The 24,413-nt window shown below is 35.9% G+C and overlaps 1 protein-coding gene across 5 annotated transcripts in view; it reads right to left on the bottom strand.

The window, feature by feature from the left end:
- LOC103591800 (ankyrin repeat and KH domain-containing protein 1) overlaps positions 1–24,413 on the bottom strand; it is a 142,001-nt gene that overhangs the window by 99,302 nt on the left and 18,286 nt on the right. For all 5 annotated transcript variants that reach the window (XM_008574324.1, XM_008574328.1, XM_008574325.1 and 2 more), the window contains exons 2-5: positions 7,921–8,071; positions 3,714–3,870; positions 2,296–2,443; positions 1,412–1,559 (exon numbers count right to left, since the gene is read on the bottom strand). In XM_008574324.1, coding sequence (XP_008572546.1) covers positions 1,412–1,559; positions 2,296–2,443; positions 3,714–3,870; positions 7,921–8,071 — 604 coding nt within the window. The remainder of the gene's footprint in view (positions 1–1,411; positions 1,560–2,295; positions 2,444–3,713; positions 3,871–7,920; positions 8,072–24,413) is intronic.

The raw sequence follows: 24,413 nt of genomic DNA, 5'->3' as shown, positions 1-24,413 counted from the left end.
TTAACATTTACCTAGTGGTATGGAAAACTGATATGCTTTCATTATTTAAATTTTTTTAAACCATGTGTTTGCCCCACTAGGGCATGAATTAAATCCAAAGAAACTCTCTGCCAAATCTACACCTATAACTCAAGACTGCTCTATCTATAACTCTGCAAAGCATAAATAACTAAAATAGGTAGTAATGAGTACTTAAAACAATTAAAAAGAGTAGTCCTTACTAGGGTAGCTTTTATGCTACACAAGAATATCTTATTAGTAAATGTACTCAGCACACTCCACATCAAAAACCCTGTAGGAAAAAAAAAAAAAAAAAAGAAAAACCCTGTAGAGGAAACATTCTCAGGTTAATCTACAACCTAAAGTCAAGGGAATTGTATTTAAATGAGATAAAGAATTACAGGAGACACAGTTCATAATTTTGCCTCTTTATACATTACATACGTGGTAAAAGAAATTGTCTTCAACAGAAAAACTATCTTTTTTTAAAAAATAAATTTTATTATGTATATTTAAAGTATACAACATGATACTATAAAATACACATATATATAATAAAATGGTTACTATAGTGGAACCAATGAACATACTCATCATCTCACATAGTCACCCAATTTTTCCCCCTATGGCAAGAGCAGCTATAATCACATTTAGAAAAAATCCTAAAGACAATACACTATTATTAACTATATTACCCATGCTGTACTTAGATCTTTTTTTTTTTTTTTTTTTTTTAAAGATGACCGGTAAGGGGATCTCAACCCTTGTCTTGGTGTTGTCAGCACCACGCTCAGTCAGTGAGCAAACCGGCCATCCCTATATAGGATCCAAACCCGCGGCCTTGGTGTTATCAGCACCGCACTCTACCGAGTGAGCCACGGGCCGGCCCTGTACTTAGATCTTTTGACTTGTTCATCCTACATATTTTCTGCTTTGTATCCTTTCACCTACATCTCCTCATTTTCTCCTCCCCTCCCAACCCTAGTAACCAATGTTTTATTCTCTATCTTTATATATTTGACTTTTTTTTTAGATTCTACACATAAGTGAGGTTATGGAATATTTTTCTTTCTGTGTCTGGCTTATTTCACCAAACATAATGTCCTCCAGGTCCATCTATGTTGTGGCAAATGGCAGGATCTCCTCCTTTTTTAAGGCTGAATAATATTCCATTATATAAGTATAAATACCACAAACACCATCAATCTTAAACAAATAGAACCTAAGTATGTTTTAAAGACTTTTGAAGATATAAAATCAGTTTGTATTTTACTCAGGGATTCTACACAAGGGCTAAGATTTTTCTGTAGGTTTACACTGGTTTTCCCCAGGAATCAAAACTTTCTCTCTCAGGTTAGAATTAATTAGGACAATTTATTTTCCCACAATTAACATATCATTCTCTACATACCTGTTGCAGACTGGGAGTTGACATCTGCATCATGAAGAAGTAATAATTTCACAATATCTAAATAACCTCCACTGGAAGCTGCCATCAGGGGAGTTATGTCTCCTTTATTTCCTCGATCTTCAACATTAGCATGCATAGCAAGCAATACCTTTAAAATACATAGATATACAAAGAAATGGTCAATTCTTACTATTAACAGTACTTCTAGAGAATACACTGAATCTGAGAAGATATTTTTTTAGAGTAGTTGTGAGGAAAAATGAAAAGTAATCACATTTTGAAAAAATATGCTAATTTTCACTGCTCAGAAGGCCAGGTTAGATGCTACATTTTACAACATCACTACCTATTAACCTTTAAATAACGTAGGTGATCACTTTAGCTATCCTATTATAAAATGTGACTGTTCTTGTCAAAAAATTTGTGTCATGCTTTAGGTTTAGTGCTATGCTTTAGGTTATCTAGCAAGAAAGGAGCAAAACTATACTTTAAGGGCAGAAACTGGTAAAAACATGGCTATTTCCCATTATTGCTCTAAGATAGAAGGAACAACTTTAAAAGAATTGGGGTAATATGAATGCCATGAAAATAAATTACTACTTTCCATTATAGCTGTGTATTATTTCTAAAGACAAGTTTAAAATATGATTAATATTTTTATCTGTTTCTTATTCATTAGGATTAGCCTTGAGTAGGTGGCAGAAAAACGAACCATGTGAGGTGCATGTACAGGCAACAAAATGAATTGATATCTGTTGCTATTTCACCTACCGTCAAAAAGTAAAGAGGGAGGAAGACTCAGGCCTCTAATTATGAGTAATAAAAATAAATAAAATATTAAAACTGTTCCATAATTTTAATCACTAAAGATTATTTCTGCTTACTTGTGCTAATTCATAATAGCCTGCTGAACAAGCCAAACACAGCAGGCTTTCTCCTTCTTCTGTATGTTCATTTACACTTCTGCCTTCATCTAGCAATTTACGAACAGCATTCACATCTCCATCTGAACAAGCTTCTGCCAGACTGCGACTGAAAAACAAAACCTTTCAACCATTAACTCATATAGAAAGATTCATCCCATAAGATCTCTACTATACGATATCTGTCCATACTATCTTCAGTCCTGTGATAAATTACACTAAAGAGTTAGTCATACACAGAAAAATGCTAATATAGTAGGAGAAAAAAAATTGTATGAACATTTTATTTGCTGAGCATCTTGTTTGTAATTCTAATTAATTATGTATGTCAACAAGCCAGAAACCAGTACATGAATTTGATAATAGCTATCGTTTTTTCTTTCAAAATCTTTTAACACCTTGCAACAAATTTTAAATTAAAAAAAATTTTAAAGCATTAGATGCATAAGTTTTTAAACTCTACTAATGTAATGCTTCCCAAAGACATTTTTGGATATAACCCTATGGCTTAACATTTTATTTGGTAAGAGTGAGGTGAAAATCTAAGAAAACAATTTTACTGCAGAATGACTAGAGCAGTGAGTCTCAAATGTTAATGTACACAGAAATCACACACATTTCTTCTTAAAATGCAGATTCTGATTTAGTAGATCTGTGGTGGGGCCTGAGATTCTGCATTACTTACAAGGTCTGAAATGATGTTGATAATTCTAGTCCATTGACCACATCTGAGTAGCAAGCAATTAGATTATTACATTAGTTAACTCATCTCACTTATTACTACTCAAACTGTCAGTTTAAAGTTTACTAATACAATCTTCAAAATAAATAATTTCCTTAGAAGTAGAAACCAAGTCTTATTCAATTTATATTTCACATAGACTCTAGTATAGTACATTCCACAAGTATGCTCAATGAATAAGAGTGAACACAAGAGGGCTGGCCCGGTGGCGCACTGGATAGTGCGCCGCTTGGGAGTGCAGAGACACTCCCGCTGAGGGTTCAGATCCCATGTGGAGACCGGTTCCCGCTCACTGGCTGAGCGCGGTGTGGGTGCAACACTGAGGGTTGCGATCCTGTCGCCGGTCCCCGGTACGGGCGCAACACCGAGGGTTGCGATCCCGATACCGGTCAGTAAAAAAAAAAGACAAAAAGGAAAAAAAAAAAAAGAGTGAACACAAGAATAAAAATATCCATTTTTCTATCTATATAATACATACACATTTATATATCCACTTAAAATATAACATCCATTCTGATATTAATTTGGCTAAAGTTTATAAACTCCTTCAAAAAATACAGTTAACCAAAATTAGCTACTTCCCCCAAATCCACTCAAGAAAATATCTAATACTCATTAGAATTCATTAAACACATACGTGTCCACTTGTGCTGCATTGTGGCTGTTTTCTGCTTTCATCCGTGTCAGTGCAGCAGCAGCTTCATCCAGTGCACAACTAACCGAGGATGTCAGTCTCCGGAGAACCTCAGGATCTGCAAAAGCTTTACCATCAGCAGTTGACAATTTGCCAATTCCTTCAGTGTGCGTCAATCAATCAGGAAGTGCAGGGAAAGAAAAAGAACAAAAGCGCAAATTGTAATTATGTTTCTAAACAATATAATCTAGGGCAAAGAAATGGCATAGATAAGGCTGACAATCAAAATATAAGGTTGATTATTTCAATTCTGCCACTAATGTCAAAAGGCCATGACATAACCACCCACGTTTTACTCTTCCCATCTTTTTTTTTTTTTTTTTTTTTTCCTGACTGGTAAGGGGATCGCGACCCTCAGCAGGGTGTGGTCTGCACCACGCTCAGCCAGGGAGCACACCGGCCATACCTATATAAGATCCAAACCCGCGGCCTCCGCGCTACCAGCGCCGCACTCTCCTGAGTGAGCCATGGGGCCGGCCCTAGTCTTTCCATCTTTATGATGCACATAATATTAATTTGTCCTCTACCTAACTCCAAATGTAACTTAGTATAGTGCTTACTGTACCAAATGAAAGAGATTTATTTCAAAGTACATAGTCATTTCATAAGATCTCTACTATGGGATATTTGTCCATACTATCTTCAGTAGTAATGAAAGGAATATTCTATAATACTATAATAAATAATCCAACAGTTTCTTCCTTTGGCAAATATCCACTTAGAACCATCTTCTGGGGCAACATTTTAAATTAAGTTCATTCTTAACAGACATCATAAAGTTAAGGCAAAATAAAAATGGAAAAATCATATATGCCACATCCAGTGAATTTATATCATCATTTATAAAGAGCTACCACATAATTTACTAATAATATAAAGTGAATGCAAATTAAAATGGTAAGATATTATTTTTCATCTATGAAATTGACAAAAAAAGTTGTCTGAAGTATGAGGCCTTCCCAAAACTGTAGGAAGGTATACTGGTGCAAACTTGGGGGACTAATTTGACAATAGTTAGCAAAATTTTACATGCAAATATCCTTTGACTCAGTGATACCACTTTCTAAAAATCTGTCCAGTAGAGATACTTGCACATGTAAGAAAAGTCACAGATATATAAGGCTATCAACTATAGCATTATTTGTGATACTGAAAATTGGATATAAGCTAAATATCCCTCACTTAAGGAAGTGGTCAGATTAATTATGGTCCATCTAAGCAAAAGAATATTATCTTAACCTTTAAAAGGAGGAGAAAGATCAACATAAACTATCATGGAAAGATGCCCACAATAAATTAAGTGGGAAAAAAAAAGAAAGTCATAATATGTTTTGTACAGTATGATCCTACTTCATTTTTTAAAAATTATGTATGTTCAAACATATACATGTATTTATGTTACCACAAGGGGAAAAGTCTGGAAGTATATGTAAACCTTGACAGACAATGGGAAGGCTTTATTATTTATTATCATTTATTTATTATTATTTATATTTTATATTGCTTTAGCTTATTTTATAATATGTATTACACTTATAATTTAGAAAAAAAAATTTTTAAGTTCTTCCTAATATGGCCTTAATAATTTTCTCTAAAAATCTCAAAGAATCTTAAAGAAAAAAATATTTTCCACTTCGTTTTGTTTAAGTTAAAAGAGTGTCAAGAATTTTATCTTCCTTAAGAAGGGCTAGTAATGTCTAGCACAATCTCATAATTAAAAACACAAACATAAGTCTAAAATTTCATCTAAAATGTTATAGACTCAGGGGCCGGCCCGGTGGCGCACTGGATAGTGCGCCGCTTGGGAAGCGCGGTGGCGCTCCCGCCTGAGGGTTCGGATCCCACATGCAGACCGGTTCCCGCTCACTGGCTGAGCGAGGTGCGGGAGCAACACCAAGGGTTGCGATCCCGTTGCCAGTCCCCGGTCCGGTACGGGGGCAACACTGAGGGTTGCGATCCGTTGCCGGACACGGAAAAAGACAAAAAAGACAAAAAAAATAAATAAATAAATAAAATAAAATAAAATAAAATGTTATAGACTCAATATAATGTCCAAAAAGCAAATGAAAATACTGAAGCACAAACAAAGCATTCATTAAACAATTGACTTGCATAGGTCTTAGAAAGGGGAACATTATTTTTAAGTATATATGATAATTTCTTTGGACACAATATCATATACAACAATGACTGGAGTTTAAACTGTCAAAATATACAAAACTTTTAAATTCAGTAGTTTGTGACACCTCCTTGAAGACAGAAAGTCATTGTTTTCAAAGTTTATTTTCTAACGATAGAGGCAAAAACAAAAAACAAAAAAAAACCAACCAACTCTAAAGTAAATATCTGCTTACACCAAATTTACTATGAACCAAAAGAAAAAAACAGGAAAAATGCTTAATGCACCAGAAAAGAGCCAGCCCTGAATGAGAATCATGAGGCGCCCAGAAAAAAGAGAAATGAGTTTAAAGCCTTTAATCAGAGGGTCATGAAGTAGTACTCACAACATGAGTGAAGTTCCAGTCTCAACCAGAGAGTAAAGATGTACTACCACTAGTTAAAGAAACTTGGGCTTAGGAAGGAAAAAAAATTAATCCAGAGAAGACTTGGAGAAGAGAAGCAACTTTCTCCACATTTTTCTCTGCTCTAAGCAAAACAAAAAAAAATTAGAAGGTGGCATAGCACAGCCATTTCAGATCTTACACAGTATATGCATAAATCACAACTAGGAGATTCACAGGAAATCTAGACTAGAAGGGAGGAACACTCAATGTAATTCATCTTCACACTTTTTTTAAAGTTACTAGTCTTGCCCTAAATTAATCAGTCTTCTGCTGGATACTTAAAAATTTTGTTCAAACTAATTTTAAATTTCTGTCAGTTCCCAAAAGACACATTAGATGGACTAAAAGTCAATCTGCTATAAATTTTACCTATGTTTTTCCATAACAGGACAAAGTTAAGGGATTTACAAGATGTTATCAAGTAAACACATTCCTAACATATTATCTACATCTTTCCAAGAACAATATAAAAATGTTCAATTGCCTTTATCTCTTACTTTTCCCCTTGTCATTATTTGGTGAAATGCAATATGGGTTTTCTTTCTTCAATGTGAAATACGTTAAAAGGCTACTGTGATTTTTCTGAATAACTATCTTTTAATACTATTATGTGTATTAAAGTACTCAGAAACTGAACGAAATTTTCTGTTCTTTTAAAAACTTTTTGAGTTTTCTGCATTTTAATAGATTTTATAAAGGATAAGGTAAAAATATGGCACTCTGACAAGTTTCTAGGCACTATTTTTTAAAATAAGCTATAAATTCTTCATCTAAATTAAATTCTAATGTGTGTGTTATATGCACATATATTTATATTAAACAATTAAACACAGGGAATGTCATATAAAGTGAATAAATCTCAAACATCATACATAAGGATTAGAAAAGTTAACTTCCTTCTTTAACTATTTTAGGGGAGATAAAAGGCTTTCATTACAGTGTAATGGAAACTTTGTATAGCAAATAATGACCAGGTTGTACAATATAAAATAATAAGTATATATTATTTTCAGAAAACATGCTTATCACAGATTTTTCTGTTTTGCTACTTCAGAACAAGTAATTGACATAGCTTGATATATTTTATTCCAAGTTTGTGTTCAATTTTTATTTAAATATCTACTAAGTAAAAAGTAGCTATTTATAGTTAAGTTAAACATAGATTAAAGTGAATAAGCAACTAATCAACATGCAGAATTCCCCAAACCAGTTAAGATAAAGAAGTCATAATTTGATGAACTAAATTTATCCCCCACATTTTTATTTTATAATGTAATTGGTAATAGGTTAAGTTTCCCTTGATAACTAGCTGATTATCGTAATACCTTAAAAAAATTAGAATTGAACCAGAAATCATTCATTGATAACTTTCAACCAGTAATTTTTAAAATATAAAATGTAAACATTTTATATTAAATAACATAAAAATATATTTATAAGTAAAATATAAAATAAAAGTAAAATAAACTTTACAGAGATTTCAAATTTTATTTAATGCTATATAATTTGAGGAAAATCTTATATAACTTTGTAAAGAGAGCTAGAATTTTAAAGAGATGAAAAAGAAAAAACAAAAAATAAAGTACCTGCTGCTTCCAGCAATGCTTCTAGTCGTGCCTGTGTCTCCGGATCCACAGTGCGTAAGTCTGCTCCATCTGCAGTACTTGATAAGAATATCTCCGATGTTTTAAGCACTGGGTTATCTAGATCTTCTTGGTCCAAAATAAATGATTCAACCTGTTTATGAATTAAAGAGGCAATATCCATGAAACTGTTATCAATATGATTAGAACAGCTACAATTTAAGGTAATATGACTTCTTATTTGGAATTTAAATATAACCAGATAAATTATTGTAGAAACATAGGGCTATGGGAAAGGGACTGTGAGGCAGCATTCCAACAATCTGTTTATCTTCAGACATGACTACAGGTTTAACCCAGATACACTAAAGTTTCCTAAAGAGCACTATATCTTCTGTGCCTAGCAGAGCATGAAAAGCAATATTTTTTTTAATGAAACAAGTGCATGAACATAACTCCTAGGAAGATGTAAACTCCTAGGACTGTAAAAAAAAACTTGATAGTATAGATAGGTCATTAAGGCACAGTTTTCCTCTCTTCCAAATAATTTATTCAATGCTGACTCTGAAATAAAATAAGATTTAACACACTGCCCAGTCTCTGGAGTCCTATAGACAGGAGAATTCCATGAGGTTAGAAATCATACCTATTTGTTTACTGCTTTATTCTCTGGGCCTAGTATCCTCTGGGCCTAAAAACACTTGGTATATAGTAGGCATTAAATACAATCTTGTCAAAATGAATGACTGGTATAAGCAAAAGTCGACTTATAAAAATAAACATGTAACTCTCCAACTTCAAATCAAAATAATTCTAAATAAATTTTCTTAACAAATAAAATATGCATAACTCTTCTGGTAAGTAATTTGGAAATGTGTACCAAAATACTTTTAAAAGCCCATACCTTTGACCCAGTAATTCCATTTTAAGGAATCTATCCTTAAAAAGTTATCTGAAGGGCCGGTCCATGGCTCACTTGGGAGAGTGTGATGCTGATAACACCAAGGCCACGGGTTCGGATCCCTGTATAAAGGGATGGCCGGTTAGCTCACCTGGAGAGTGTGGTGCTGACAACACCAAGTCAAGGGTTAAGATCCCCTTACTGGTCATCTTTTTTGGGGAAAAAAAAAAGTTATCTGAAAGCCAGACGAAAACTAATGTGCAAGGACGTTCACAATAGCGTTAATTAAGATTCCAAAAATGAGGGAAAATAACTACAACAGGGAATTTGGTAAATATATTTTGTACATTCACATGATGGACTATTTATGCAGTAATTTAAAACAATGTTTTTAAAGCATATTTAATAGGATGAGAAAATATTCACAAAATTAAATGAAATCTATAGAATTCAAAACCGTATGATCCTTATTTTGCTAAAAGCCTATATGTGTATATATGTAAATATGAACATGTGTGTATATTCGTGAGTACATATTTATATACCTACACAAGGGTACTTTAAAAAGTTCATGGAAGAATAGAATTAAAAGATAATCTAAATCTTTCCAAGAACTTTTTGAAGTACCCTTGTATAGGTATATAGTAATATGTAAATATGTACAGATAGGGAAGTTAGCATATTTGTAGACAGATTAAAATAAAACAAAAACAGAAAGATTAAGTACTTCTTCGAGGTCATACAGCTAATCAACAGCAAAATCAGGTTTCAAAACCAGGCTGTATAGCTACAGAGTCCATGCTCTTAACCACTATGACATACCACATCACATATATATAAACGAATGACCACAGTATCTGGGCTATATTATTTGGCATATTTAGCTAGCTGGTCAGCAGTTTTCACAATGGACACCAAATGAAGATATCCTCATAACAACAGTAAAATTAAAATGATTTAAATGTATTTTATTATCTAGTGATGCACTATAATTTTACAAAATAAATCTTTAACTTCAGACTTAATAACTTTGAACAATGTACTATACTGCAACATAGGTTCTTTAACATGTAATTTACAGACAAAGATGCCATTCTAGATCCATGCCAATAGATAAATGTAGGCAACCAGTTGTCAAATCACCTTGAAATAACTGCTTCTACAACAAAGAGCTTGTTGCAAGGCCAGGAAATTATGAGATATTTGCTGATATATATACCTGTCAGTTGGGAGGATATAAAACACCCACTGCAGTGGGAAAAATTCAAGAATTTTATTTTATTTTTTTGGCGGCTAGCCAATACAGGGATAAAACCCTGGACCTTGGTGTTATCAGCACTATGCTCTAACTAACTGAGCTAACCAGTTAGCCACCTAGAAATTTTTATTAAAGATGGCATTTAGATGTTAACATTTCTATTTTATAAATATTATATCTCATGTAACATTTTAAAAATCCAAGTTAAGGATTTCCAGACCTATCCCATTCATTTCCTAATATTTACGAAAGGCCTATTATATACAAAGTACCATGAGAATACAAAAATGTTGTAGAAGAAATAAGAAAGAATCCAACAACTATTACAAAAGGCTTCAAAAGAGAAATAAATGGTACAACTATATACATTAATGAAGGAGAAATCAGGGGCTGGCTATTTAGCTTAGTTGGTTAGAGCATGGTGTTATAATGCCAAGGTCAAAGGTTCAGATCATCGTACTGGTCAGCCACCAAAAAAAAAATAAATAATGAAGGAGAAATCACTTCTAGGCCTTGCAATCTGTGAAGACTTTGCACAAGAAGCAGCATTTGAACTAGGCTTTGAAGGATGCATAGAATTTCAATAGATGGTCAGACATAGGGATGGAGGTAGGCAGAAGAATGAGTATTTCAGGGCCAAGCCCGTGGCGCACTCGGGAGAGTGTGGCGCTGGGAGCACAGCGACGCTCCCGCTGCGGTTCGGATCCTATATAGGAATGGCCAGTGCGCTCACTGGCTGAGCGCAGTGTGGGCGACACCACACCAAGGGTTGCGATCCCCTTACCGGTCACGAAAAAGACAAAAAAAAAAAAGAATGAGTATTTCAGGTAGAGGAAGGAAATGAAATAAAAAATGGGCTTGAGATGCATTTGAGAAGTGATGAATGCCCTACTCTCAAAAAATGTAAGATCCCTCACGCATTGCTTGTGGAAATATAGATGGTGAAGCCACTGTGGAAAAGTTTGACAGTTCTTCAAATGTGAAACACAGAATTACCATATGACCCACTAACTCCATTCTTAGGTTTATACCTAGGAGAATTAAAAACATACATGTTCATATGAAAACTTTTACACAAATGTTCATAGCTGCATTATTCATAATAGCCAAAAAGTGGAAACAACCCTAATATCCATCAACTGATGAATGGATAAACAAAATGCAGTATATCCATACCATGGAATATTATTCAGCTATAAAAGAAATAAGTACTGATACATGCTATAACATAAATGAACCTTGAAAACATTAAATTTAGTGAAAGCATCCAGACATAAAAGGTCACATATTGTATGATTCCATCCATGTATTAGTCCATTTCTGGTGCTTATAAAATACACAGAACCCGGGCCGGCCCGGTGGCGCACTGGAGAGTGCGCCGCTTGGGAGCGTGGCGGCGCTCCTGCCAAGGGTTCGGATCCCATGTGGAGACCGGTTCCCGCTCACTGGCTGAGCGCAGTGTGGGCGCAACACCGAGGGTTGCGATCCCGTTGCCGGTCCCCGGTACGGGCGCGACACCGAGGGTTGCGATCCCATTACCGGTCAGTAAAAAAGACATAAAGGAAGAAAAAAAAAGAAAAATACACAGAACTGGGTAATTTGTAAGAAAATGAAATTTATTGCTTACAGTTTTGGAGGCTGGGAAGTCCAAAGTCCTGGGAACACATTTGGTAAAGGCCTTGGTGGTGGTTTGACAGTGACCTAGGCGTCTCACATGGCAGGAAATGGAGGAGCAGAGAGAAAAACTCTTATGTGCTCTCCTTTTAAAGCCCTCAGAACCACACCCCTGTCCACCATTATTAATCCATTCACTACAGCATGATCCTACAATCTAATCACCCCTTCAAGGCCCCACCTTTCAGTTACCATAATAAAATACCCCACCCTCTCAACAGTCACAGTGGGGGCCAAGTTTCTAATACACAAAACTTGAGGGGCACAATTCAAGCTTACTGAGTTTGGGGGAACATGCAATCCACAGCATTCCACTCCTGGCCCCCCAAAGCTCATGTCCTTTTCACACACAAATACAATCATTTTGTTGCCAAAGTCTTAACCTGTTTCAACTCAAAAGTCCAAAGTTCAAAGTCCCATCTGTGAATTCAAAACAAGTTACCTACTTCCAAGATACAATGGTGGGATAAGCATAGAGCACATATTTCCACTCAAAAAGGAAAAAAGTAGGCCAAAAGAAAGGAGTAACAGGTCCCAAACAAGTCCGAAACCCAGCAGGGCAGGCATGAAATCCCAAAGCTCATGAATCATGTACCTTGACTCCAGGTTTGACGTCTTCTGAATGCTGGTGTGGATGTTAGGTCCCCAAGTCCTCAGACAGCCCCACTTCTATGGCTTTCCTGGTCTCAGGTGATGCTTTAGCTCTCACACGCTGGTTTTGTACACTGGTAGCTCTACAATTCTAGGGTCTCCGTGGCAGTCTTGCTCTCACAGCTCCACTAGACATGGCTCTGATGGGGTTTCTCTGCTGCAACTCTGACCCCACATTTCTGTTCAGCATTGCTCTAGCAAAGACTCTACATGGTGACTTTGCCCCTGTGACTGATCTCTTCATGGGCCCCCAAGCTCTTCCATACATACATCCTTTGAAATTGGGGTGGAGGCTCCCAAGCCTTCACAGCTCTAGCATTCTGTGAGCCTGCAGACCTAACACCACATGGATGCCACCAAAGCTTCCAGCTTCTACTTTCCAAAGCTGCAGGTCCAGCCACACGTGGAGATAATTTAACCACAGCTGGAGCTGCCAAGGCAGATGGAGAGCTGGTGCTGGAAGCAGCTTCCTGAGGTGGCCTTGGGCAGCGAGCTCGAGGAGGGTGCCTCAGACTGTTCCCTGAGACCATTCTGTCTCCCTAGGCCACTGGACCTGTAATGGAAGGGTTGGCCCCAGAAGCTTCTGTAATGCCTCCAGGGCCTTTTCCCCCTTCTCTTGATAATCTCTTTCTTTTGTACTAATCTCCTTAGCACCATTGCATCTTTCTACTGAAAATGCTCTCTGCTTCTCTACCATATGGCCAGGCTGCAAATTTTCCAAATCTTTGCGCTCTGCTTCCCTTTTAAATTCTGGCTTTATGTCTTGCCTTTGCTGCCATAACTCAGTGGAGGCTGTTGCAAGTTAGCCATGCAGCTTCCTTAATGTTTTGCTGCTTAGAAATTTCTTCTGCCAAATACTCTGGTTCACAACTCTTAAGTTCCAACTTGCACAAAGTCCTAGGCAATGGACACAATGCAGCCAAGTTCCTTGCCAGTTCATAGCAAGAGTGATCTCTGCCCCAGTTTCCAATAAACTCTTTCTTATTTCTGAGACCTCCTTAGAATGGTCTTTACAATCCATGTTTCCATAAGCATTCTGGTCACCACCATTTAACCATCTAAAATTGTCCTTGGTTTTCTTGTCTTCTAAACTTTCACCAGCATCTAGACTTTTTCTAGCCTGTTCCTCCAAATTCCTCCAGCCTCTCCTCAACACCCAGTTCCAAAGCCATTTCCACATTATGAAGTATTTGTTATAGGCAACACCCTGCTTCTCTGGTACCGATTTTCTGTATTAGTCCATTTCTGTTGCTTATAACAAGATACCTGGAACTGGGTACTTTCTAAGAAAATGAAATTTATTGCTTACAGTTTTGGAGGCTGGAAGTCCAGGGAACACATTTGATGAAGGCCTTGGTGGTGGTGACAGTGACCTAGGGGTCTCAGATGGCAGGAAATAGTGGAGCAGAGAGAAAAAAAAAAAACACCCCTATCCACCATTATTAATCCATTCACTATGGCATGGTCCTACAACCTAATCACCTCTTCAAGGCCCACCTTTCAGTTACCATAATAGGATTTCCCACTCTCTTAACAGTCACAGTGGGGGCCAAGTTTCTAATACATAAAACTTGGGGGACACAATTCAAGCTTCAATGAGTTTGGGGTAGGGGGATATTCAATCCACAGCATTTCATTTATATGAAATGTCCAGCGCAAGCAAATCCATAAAGACAGACAGTAGATTAGTGGTTGCCTTGGGAGTGGGGGAGGGGAAAATGGGAGTGACTACTAACAGGTCTGAAGTTTCTTTTAGGAATGATGAAGATGTTCTGGAATTAGATGTGGTGACTGATTGCTGTACAACATTGTGCCTTGTGAATATACTAAAAGTCACTGAAATGTAGACTTTAAAATGCTAAATTTTCATGGTATGTAAATTATACTTCAATTTTAAAAAGACATAATGTACCTAGAATACAACTATGGTGTTAGGCCAGAAAGAATAACTGGTGATAGATTTGAGTAAGACCATGTAAAAGGTGACAGACTGCTTATTGCCTGCCTGGTCACCACCACTAGGAAGAGAGAAAACCAGTAGCAACTTGGTGTCAATAATGTTAGTATGACATATATAAGACAGCGCATTCCTAAGTGCTTGGGAAGAATCAAGTTAAAAGAAAAACAAAATGGAGATATGCCCCTTGTCTTCAGAGGTCTTATAACTTGTCTTTGAAAAATTCAATACGTAAGACAATTTACTGAGTTTAATTCATTTTTGTCTTAAAGTGCATGTAAATTCAAGTTTCAATCAGGCAGTGAGACAAAATGGAAAGAATACTGCACAAGAGATCAGGTGAATTGGATTCAAGTTCCAGTTCCATTAAGCACTGTGTTTAACTTCAGACATGTCACTTGACCTTTCTGACATTCAATTTCTTCCTCAATAAAGACAACCCCTTCCCCCCATGCCAGTGCTACTGAAATGATGAAATGAGGTAAAAGAGGTAAAAGTATTTTGAAAATAATAAAACACTATACAAATATAATGTCTAGAATATGATTCTGTGTAATTACAACTCTTTTGTCCTTTCCCTCACCACAGTGTCTATTTTCTATACTTTCTCAAACTGGAAGAATCATGCTCACTGAGAATCTAGCATGACATATTTTTATCAATACTCACTTGAATTTTCAAGTATGGTTTTAGTCATTTTATATTTAAGATCTGACCCACAAGACCAAATTTTAAATATCCAAAACACTTATGGGAAAAACCCTAGAACAAGTTATAATTATTATGTATAACTATATACATAAATGACTTGGGTACATTTGTGTCAATTAGATGTCCCAAAAAGCAATCAATTCTATTTCTTTGCTCCTACCCTTTCTAAAATTCTTAAAGTAAGCCTGTGTCAATGTGGAATCAATAAAAGGACAAAATATCCAATTAAGCCTATTATTTTGAGAATTTCTTTTGGCAGTTCATATATCTTACCAGATATAAATCTGCTGAAACATACTCTTGCAATTCAGATTACAATAGCATTACCTCAAAATATATCTGGCCAGCCAAGATAGAAACCATTTATAGCCACATGGAGATATTTAATGTGACCAATTCTGCATATTTAATATAAAAAAGCTTGGTGATATAGTTCAAAAAACATGTTCATATATAATGCAAATAAGCCCAAAATAACTGTATGTCTAATGAAATTAGTCTTCACCATGTAAATGAATATAAAAGCCTCATAGTTTCTTACAACAGCTAAAACATCACAGCAATTTCCTTATGGCTGAATGGTACCGTTACATAGCTCATCTCTATCCAGCAGCTACATTCAGCAGCAAGTAAACACATCTACCTCTAGCAGTACTATTTTTGCCAATGGCAAGAAAGTTTACTTCAAGTTCTAAACATTATAGAATCCTTTTTTCTACCTCTAATCAGGTATAAGAATAAAAGGTGGAGGAAGAAGAGTGGGCAAGATCTCTAGGAGCCCTACCAGGTAGAAAAGGAAAAAACAAAAGAGTGGGTGGGAAAATAGCCCACCAAAAATGACAAGTTTTTCCCTTATAGGTAACCTCTCCTGAAATGCTAAAAGCAAAAACCTTTATGTCTTCTTCCTAGAAAGTCTTTTTTCTCCCTTCCTTCCTTTTAAAAAAATGAATGGGGTTTTTAGCTTCAACTAAAATTAACAAAGGGGAGGGAGAGAGAAGGGGGACAAGCATTTTATCCCATTTTTATATTTCAGAAATGAACACTGGATGGCAACAGTTATCAATGGAGAATAACCACAGATAGCTATTATCACCAAAAAGAACTAATAAGTCAATTACTCTGGCCAAAGTCTAGTTTAAAAAATCATTTATTAATCCAGCTCTAATTTAACCAAAACTCACTTCCACTTGAAAACAATTTCTATCAAAAAAGCAGTGCTATAATTAAAACTTTTAATAAATACTAATATGCTTTAAGTCTTATACTGTAATAGTAAAATAATAAAATCTCACATTACACTGATCATTAACCAGTTACCTTCTCTCGGGCTATATTTCTAGAAACAGCAATGGTTACCTAATGGAGAAAATAAGTAAAAAAGAACTCTATCATAAAATAGATACATTATATATTTTTGTTTAAATATTCTCTAGTCTTGTTTTCATACCAAGCAGGGAGCAAAAACAGAAACCATCCAAGCTCTCAAATATGTCAAAAATACATTGTTGGGCCGAGCCCGTGGCGCACTTGAGAGAGTGCGGCACTGGGAACGCAGCGGAGCTGGGAATGCAGTGGCACTGGGAACGCAGCAGCGCTCCCACCACGGGTTCGGATCCTATATAGGGATGACCAGTGCGCTCACAGCACTCACTGGCTGAGCGTGGTGCGGCGGGTCTCAAAAAGGACAAAAAAAAAAAAACAAACCCACATTGTTTTTCCATAGAGTCCTTCTTAACAGACAAATAAATTACGAATTTTTTATTTTTAACATATTAAATAAATTTGTATTTTGAATTAGGAATTCAATTATTAGTAGCCACAAATTTCATTTCTGGTAGCTTTTAAAAATAATCATCACTCCCATTAATTCCAACTGGAACTATAAGAAAGTTCAAAAAAAGGCAAAATCTTTATTTCATGCTATCTCTCCTCACAAACCCTCAAATATGAAGCACCCTTAAGAAATTCAGATATAGGGCCGGCCCAGTGTCGCACTGGAGAGTGCGCCGCTTGGGAGCACGGTGGCGCTCCCGCCGAGGGTTCGGATCCCATGTGGAGACTGGTCCCATGTGGAGACCGGTTCCCGCTCACTGGCTGAGCGCAATGCGGGCACAACACCGAGGGTTGCAATCCCGTTACCAGTCAGTAAAAAAAAGACAAAAAGGAAAAAAAAAAAAAAGAAAAGAAATTCAGATATAATCATTAAAAATGGGAAGGCAAATAAAACATTTCGAACATCCAAAATCCACACTTTTAAAAATGTACTTGCTAGTTCTCTTTTTCTTTTTTATGTAGTTTATATTTGGATAGGCCAACATGTCTTACCCCCCACCCAAAATGAGCCCTCTACTTTAAGTCAGAATCAGCATTTATACCAATTTTAGAATGCTGGTAGCTTACTATTGATGTCAATTCAGAACAGCAAAAAGGGAAGGGCCAGTGCTCCAAGAGGTAATTACTGAAGGACACAGCAATTCCTTTCCACAAAAAACACAACACTCCAAAGTTTCAACAGTATCATCCACCACAGACATGCCCCAAGATCCACTCAAAGGAAGAAAGTAATACAGTTGCAATTCAGAACCAAATAATGACAAATTTAGGAATGAGTTTTGCTGATACAAAAAGGCCTAATATAATCAGCAACAACATCTTGAAATACTGGAATGAAAAGGCCACATTCACTAACATAAAAGCTTTCCAAGTTTATTTCTACAAGGAAAACTGTACTCCCAATTTCAGAAACACAATCTTCTCTTCTCAAAATGCATAAATGGTATCTTGGGATTTCTGAAATTGGTTAGCTTCACATAGCATAAGAAACCATCATGTTTTTCCTAATTCTAAGTTAGAGGTGAAGAAAATTAACTCCACTTTGTTCAACCACAAAAACTAGTTCTAAACTATAGTTTAATACACAATCTATTATCTTTTTAAGTCTCTAATTAAAGATGAGTTTTTTAAAATAATAGCTACCATTAATTACCTTTTAAAAAAATAGGCTACCATTAATAAAATGCCTCATATGTATCAACATTTTCCATATATTATTCCATTCAATCATCTTAACTACTCCATGAAGTATATTAACTGATTCTCACTTTAAGTAACTGAAAGTCAGAAAGTTAAGTGGCTTGACCAAGATCACATTAACCATGCAGGAATCTGATGCCAGGTGTTTCAGACTCCAAAGCTTATACCCTTTCCACCACACCAAAACCAAGAGAATCTTCTAAACAATGGAGTATAACTATAACAAATACTAACGAGTGAATTAAGCAATCTACAGCTATCCTAAGGTCACAGTTTAGCAACAAAAGCAGTATCAGAAAAAAACTTTTCAATCTAAATTAAATGTAATGAATTATCAAGCCAACTAACTCCAATCTGCCAGGGGTCTTAAAGGGACAGACAAATCATACTTTCATTTAGTCATTTCTGGCAGCTTCATCTACATTATTTCTAACCAGCACACACAACAAAAACAAAAACACTTGCGCCACAATAGGTATTAAAAAAAGAAGACTGCTCAAAAACTCATTAGAAAGGTCACAAGGAATGAAGTTAACTAGCAATTAAGGCCAAAGAAATCTTAATGTTGAAAAAAGAAACGTTATTTTGCCTATCACAACAAATGAGCAAGGTAGAGATTAGAAAGAAGTCCTGATTTCTGCCCATTATCCTAAATAGAAAATGAGCACTGAACAAAGAAATACTCAATTTCAATAAGTTAAAAAGAGCCTCAAACACCCCACATTTTCCAATAAATACAATACGGGGAAGAAAGCGTAATGACTAAGAGCAAGGACTATTAGAATACCAGCTCACCACTCACAGCGTGATCTTAGTTAACTTGTTTTACTTCTCTTAGCCTCATTTTCCTCAGCTGTAAAACAAAGCTAGCAGTAGCTACTTCACAGGGTTATTGATGACTGAGCAAGATAATACATCTAAAATTATACAACAGTGCCTAATTGCTCTAATTGCTCAACAAATATTAGTTACTATCACTATCAATATTACCACAACTACTATTATTAAGATTAGTTTGCCTAAGGAGCTCGTCTTCTTTTACTCTCCACTCCCCCAAAACAATACACAACCTATTACAATTGTCTTAGGCTAACGGTTAACCTGAGCATATTAAGCACAACACATACATTTATTCAACACTTATTAAGGCAAACTATGTACCACTCTACTATGTACTGGGAACGCAAAAATAAATAAGACATGATTTCTGCTCACTAAGAGAAGAAAGATAACCAAATAAATGCAATAAAGTATTACAGATGCTACAAAAGAAAGTTATCTATAAACAACAGGAGAACACAGAGGAGGGAATGGTCAATTCCAATTGGAGCAGTAACAAAGGAAATCAGAGATGATGACTCAGAACATGAAGGTATCATATAGGATGGGGAAGAGGGACAAGAGTGAAAGCAGCAATGTAGAGTAATGGTTATAAACATGGGCTTTAGGGTCCAGGAAAATTGGATTCAAATCCTGGCTCTGCCATTAGTAGATGTACAACTTTGTGTATGTTATATAATGTCTCTAAGCTTGTTTCCTCATCTGTAAATTGGGAGTAACATCACCTTTCTCATATGGTAGTAGTAAGGTTTATTTGAGAATATAGGTAAGCCTTTAGCCCAGTGGACAATAAAGCCTCAACATATAGTAGCTATGATTACGATTCTAGAAATCAAAGCAGTGGAAGTATATATACCAGGGCATATAACAGCTTGAAATGCTCAGGGAACTACAGCAATCTGATATGGCTGGACTTTAAAAGGCAAATAAAGGAGGGCACAATGAGGATATGGTTGGAAAGGCAGAAAAAGCCAAATCCTATATAACTTTATATACCACAGCAAGAAATTTGGATCCTTTACCTTAGAAATGGGAAGGACTTTGGCTAAAGGAGTGACATAATTGAACTGTCATTAAAAAATATTCTGATAGTAGCGTAGAGGAAGAATTAGAAAGGTATAATCTTGGAGGTAGACAGAGAGAGCACCAAGGATTATTGCAACAGTGCAGGTGAAAATGAAATAAGCCAGGCACAGAAAGAGAAATACCACGTGACCTCACTTATAAGTGGGAGCTTAAAAAAAAAATAAATAAATGAAGAAAAAAGAAAGATACAACAATCACAAATATTTGAACTTTCAAAAGGAGAGACCAGAACTAAGGCTACTAGAGGTGGGAGGGGGGAGGGGGAGGGGGATGGATGTTAGTGAGAAATTGGTAAAGGGCCAAAAAAATGATTACATTGTGTAATATTGAATATACTAGTTATCCTGAAAAAATAAATAAATAAAATTTAAAAAAGAAAGAAAAAATAGTGCAGGTGAAAAATGATGGTTTGATTTATAACAGAAGCAATAAGAACACAGAGAAAGGGACTGCTTAGATGTATATAGTGAGAAGCAGCAGCAGATGTGAGCTCAAGCTCCAAGGTTTCTGACTAGAGCGACAAGCTGTAGGACAATACCATTTAAAGTAAGGAAAAAAAGGATAGGGGCTGTCAACTCATTTTTGTGCTGCTATTACAGAGTACATGAGACTGGAGAATTTATAAAGAACAGAGATTTATTTCTTACAGTTCTACAGGCTGGGAAGTCCAAGATCAAAAGACCCACACCTGGTGAGGAGCTTTGCACTGCATCATCCCATGGTGGAAGGCAAGAAGGACAAGAGAGCACATGAGAATGCAGACCCAAGAAGGGACAAAACTCACTTTTATAACAGTCACTCTCTCGATAACTAACCCATTCCTGTGATAACATTAATCCATTCATGAGAACAGAACCCTCATGACCTAATCACCTCTAATTGGGTCCCACCTCCCAACACTGTTGTACTGGGGACCAAATTTCCAACACATGAACTTTGGGAGACATATTCAAATCATAGCAAGAGTGGAGGGAGAAATGATGAGTTCAGTTTTAGAATGGGTGAGCCTGAGATATTTACGGAACATACATACAGTAGGTAGTTGGAAGGCCTCTTAGCAAACAGTAAAAAGTAAGAGGGAAGCCTCAGACATCTTAGAAGAGAATGAATGCTCTTGGCAGAGGGAACTGCAAACGCCAAAGGCCCTGATGCATGACTTGCTTGGAGAGCTTACAGAACATAACAGAGGAGCAGTTGTAGTTTTTGCTCAAATATGAGCACATGCCAATCTTATGCTAATGGACTGTGTATCCTTTCATTTTAAATCATTGCCCCTTTAAACCCGCTGCTTAAAGTCCTTCAAACTCCTTAAGACAATCAAACATCAACCTTTATAGTGATCATCCAACACAGGGCAATGATCCATACATTGAATTTGTTATTTTGGACTGTCACAAAACCATGAGAAAATTAAATGAGATGATGCAATTAAAGTACACAATGCCTAGAACACTCAAATATAATTTATTAACATTTGAAAGGAATTTAGAAGGACAAACATGATTTGAATAAATAATTTACCTTGTTTTCTCATTCCCTGAAATGTTCATATTCCCGAAAAGACTGATGTCTTTAAGGGTGGGAAACACATTTTTTCAATCTTTGTAATTCCAAAACCTACAACAATGCTTAACAGATAGCAAGCTCTAAATAAATAATTGTGAATAAATAAATTCACTCTAAAATACCAATCAAAATTCTTAAACAGACTACCAAAAACTCTAACCTCTGAAAGAAATAATTCTGTTATGCAAGATGTAACTTCATGAAAAGATCCTACCCCAAACTCAACTGATTTTCTTCTGTACAGAATGAGTGAATAATTTCAACAGATCAGCAGCAAGTTGATAATACACAATAGTAAGTACCTATGATACTGTGTTATCACACTATTCTAAATTCTGTTGGGTGGGGGGATAATAGATCAAATCCATGCAACTGATTTAAATATAGTTTTAAATAATGGTCTCTTCGAACTAAAAGAAAGTAAACTTTTCTTTGTTAACCTGTCAGTTAAGTACCAAGTAAAACAGGTACTAAAATATAGTACAGACTCTCCTTGTTCATAGAGTCAAAATAACTAATAATCTAACATAATTGAAACCATTTAAGCAGTGACATCCAAGATTTATTTTTGCAATTTAATCACACAAGTGATTAAATTAACTATTTTAACACTGGCTTAGGTTAAGCAAATTAACCCAATTAACACTGCCTTGGATTAAGCAAATTGTTTAACCCAATTAACACTTGGTTAAGCAAATTGTTTGTTACTTAAATATTGAATTTATACCTCTTAAAGCAGTTACCAGATTAACTAAAATCAAAAATCTTCTAAAATTAGAAGATACCAGATGCAAAAACTCTAACTACTACGTTTTATATTTTATTCCATTTATCCATTTTTTATTATCCTGGAAAAAGTAATTCTGTCCATATGCTTCTTGGAGACTATGATCCACTCAGGCTACAGCTACCAAAACCAAGAATCTCCTCCCTCTTTGGTTGTATTTCCTCTCAAACATACAAGGGTCTTCAAAAAGTTTATGGAAAGACTTGTATTATCTTTTAGTTCTATTTTTCCACAATCTTTTTGAAGTACCCGTGTATATCCACACTTTGCCAGTGAAGGGATGCACAGAAAAAAACCACTCATACTATGACAACTTGCTGTCCTGGCAGTCTGGCAAACCACAAGTTTAAATCACATGAATTTCCCCCATCCACCTTCAGCATATACGGCAGGGCAGAAATTTCAAGAGCTAGAATGTTATGGGAGGGAGGGGTGGGATTTTTGTATATGAACACAAAATTCTGCATCATATTAAATACCCCCATTACACATTTCTTGAAGATCATATCAGGAGAACAAAAACATATCCAATAACCCATAATAGCCAAAACAATCTTGAAAAAGAACAAAGAGGATTTATGCATCACAATTTCAAAACTTACTATAAAATGTTACAGTAAACAAGACATTATGGAACTGGCATAAGGAGACATAGAGATCAATGGAATCAAACAGACAATTCAGAAATAAACCCTTACATTTACAATCAATTGATTTGACAAGGGTGCCAAGACTATTCAATGGGGAAAGAAAAAGTCTGTGCAACAAAAGGTACTGGAATGATTAGATACCTAAATTCAAAAGAATGAAGTTGGACCCCTGCCTCACACCTTATATAAAATTAACTCAAAATGAATCAAGGACCTAAATGTAGGGAGCTAAAACTATAAAACTATTAGAAGAGGCATAAATCTTCATGACCTCGGATTAGACGATGGTTTCTTAAACAAGACACCAAAAGCAGAAGCAAAAAAAAAAAAGGTAAAAATTGAGCTTCACCAAAAAATTTTAAAACTTTAAATGACACAATCAAGAAAGTGAAGACAACTCATAGAATGGGAGAAAATATTTTCAAATCACGTATCTATTAAGGGACTAGCATTTTTTTATTAAATAAAAAAAAAACCTCAACAATAAAAAGACAAATAACTCAATTAGACAGAAAAAAAGATTTGACTAGATCCTTCTCCAAAGATATGGAAATGGCCAAGAGGCGCATGAAAAGATGCTCAACATCATTAAATACAAATACAAATCAAAATCACAGTGAAATACCATTTCACACCCACTAAGATGGCTATAATAAAAAAATAACAAAAAATAAAAAATGTTAGAGAGGATGTAGAAAAATTGGAACTCTTGTGCATTGCTGGTGGGAATGTAAAATGGTGCAGCTGCTATAGAAAACAGCTCAGCAATTCCTTAGGAAGTTAAACACAGAATTACCACATGACATAGCAATTCCACTTCTAGATACATACCCAAGGGAACTGAAAAGATATGCTCACACAAAAACTAGTACACAAAGGTTCATAGTGTTATTATTCATAATAGCCAAATGTGGAATTAACCCAAATGTCATCAGCATATGAAAAAAATGTGGCATACCCACAAAATGAATTATTCCATTGAAGTACTGACTCATGCTACAATATGTAGAAACCTTGAAAACATTACACTAAGTGAAAGAAACCAAACACAAAAGACCACATATTGTATGATTCTATTTACGTGAGATGCCCAGACTTGACAAACCCATACAGACAGAAAGTAGATTAGTGAATACCAGGGGATAGGGGAAGGGGAGAATGAGACGTGACAGCTAATGGTACAGGGTTTCATTTGGGGGTGATGAAAATGTTTTAGAATAGACAGTGGTGGGGCTGGCCCGGTGGCGCACTGGATAGTGCGCCGCTTGGGAAGCGCGGCGGCGCTCCCGCCCGAGGGTTCGGATCCCACATACAGACCGGTTCCCGCTCACTGGCTGAGCGAGGCGCGGGAGCAACACCGAGGGTTGCGATCCCGTTGCCGG

Source organism: Galeopterus variegatus, unplaced genomic scaffold (genome assembly GCF_000696425.1).
Source record: "Galeopterus variegatus unplaced genomic scaffold, G_variegatus-3.0.2 Scaffold1032, whole genome shotgun sequence".
Classification (NCBI taxonomy): domain Eukaryota; kingdom Metazoa; phylum Chordata; class Mammalia; order Dermoptera; family Cynocephalidae; genus Galeopterus; species Galeopterus variegatus.
Note: the sequence above shows the minus strand (reverse complement) of the source record. Positions and strands in the feature narration are given on the sequence as shown.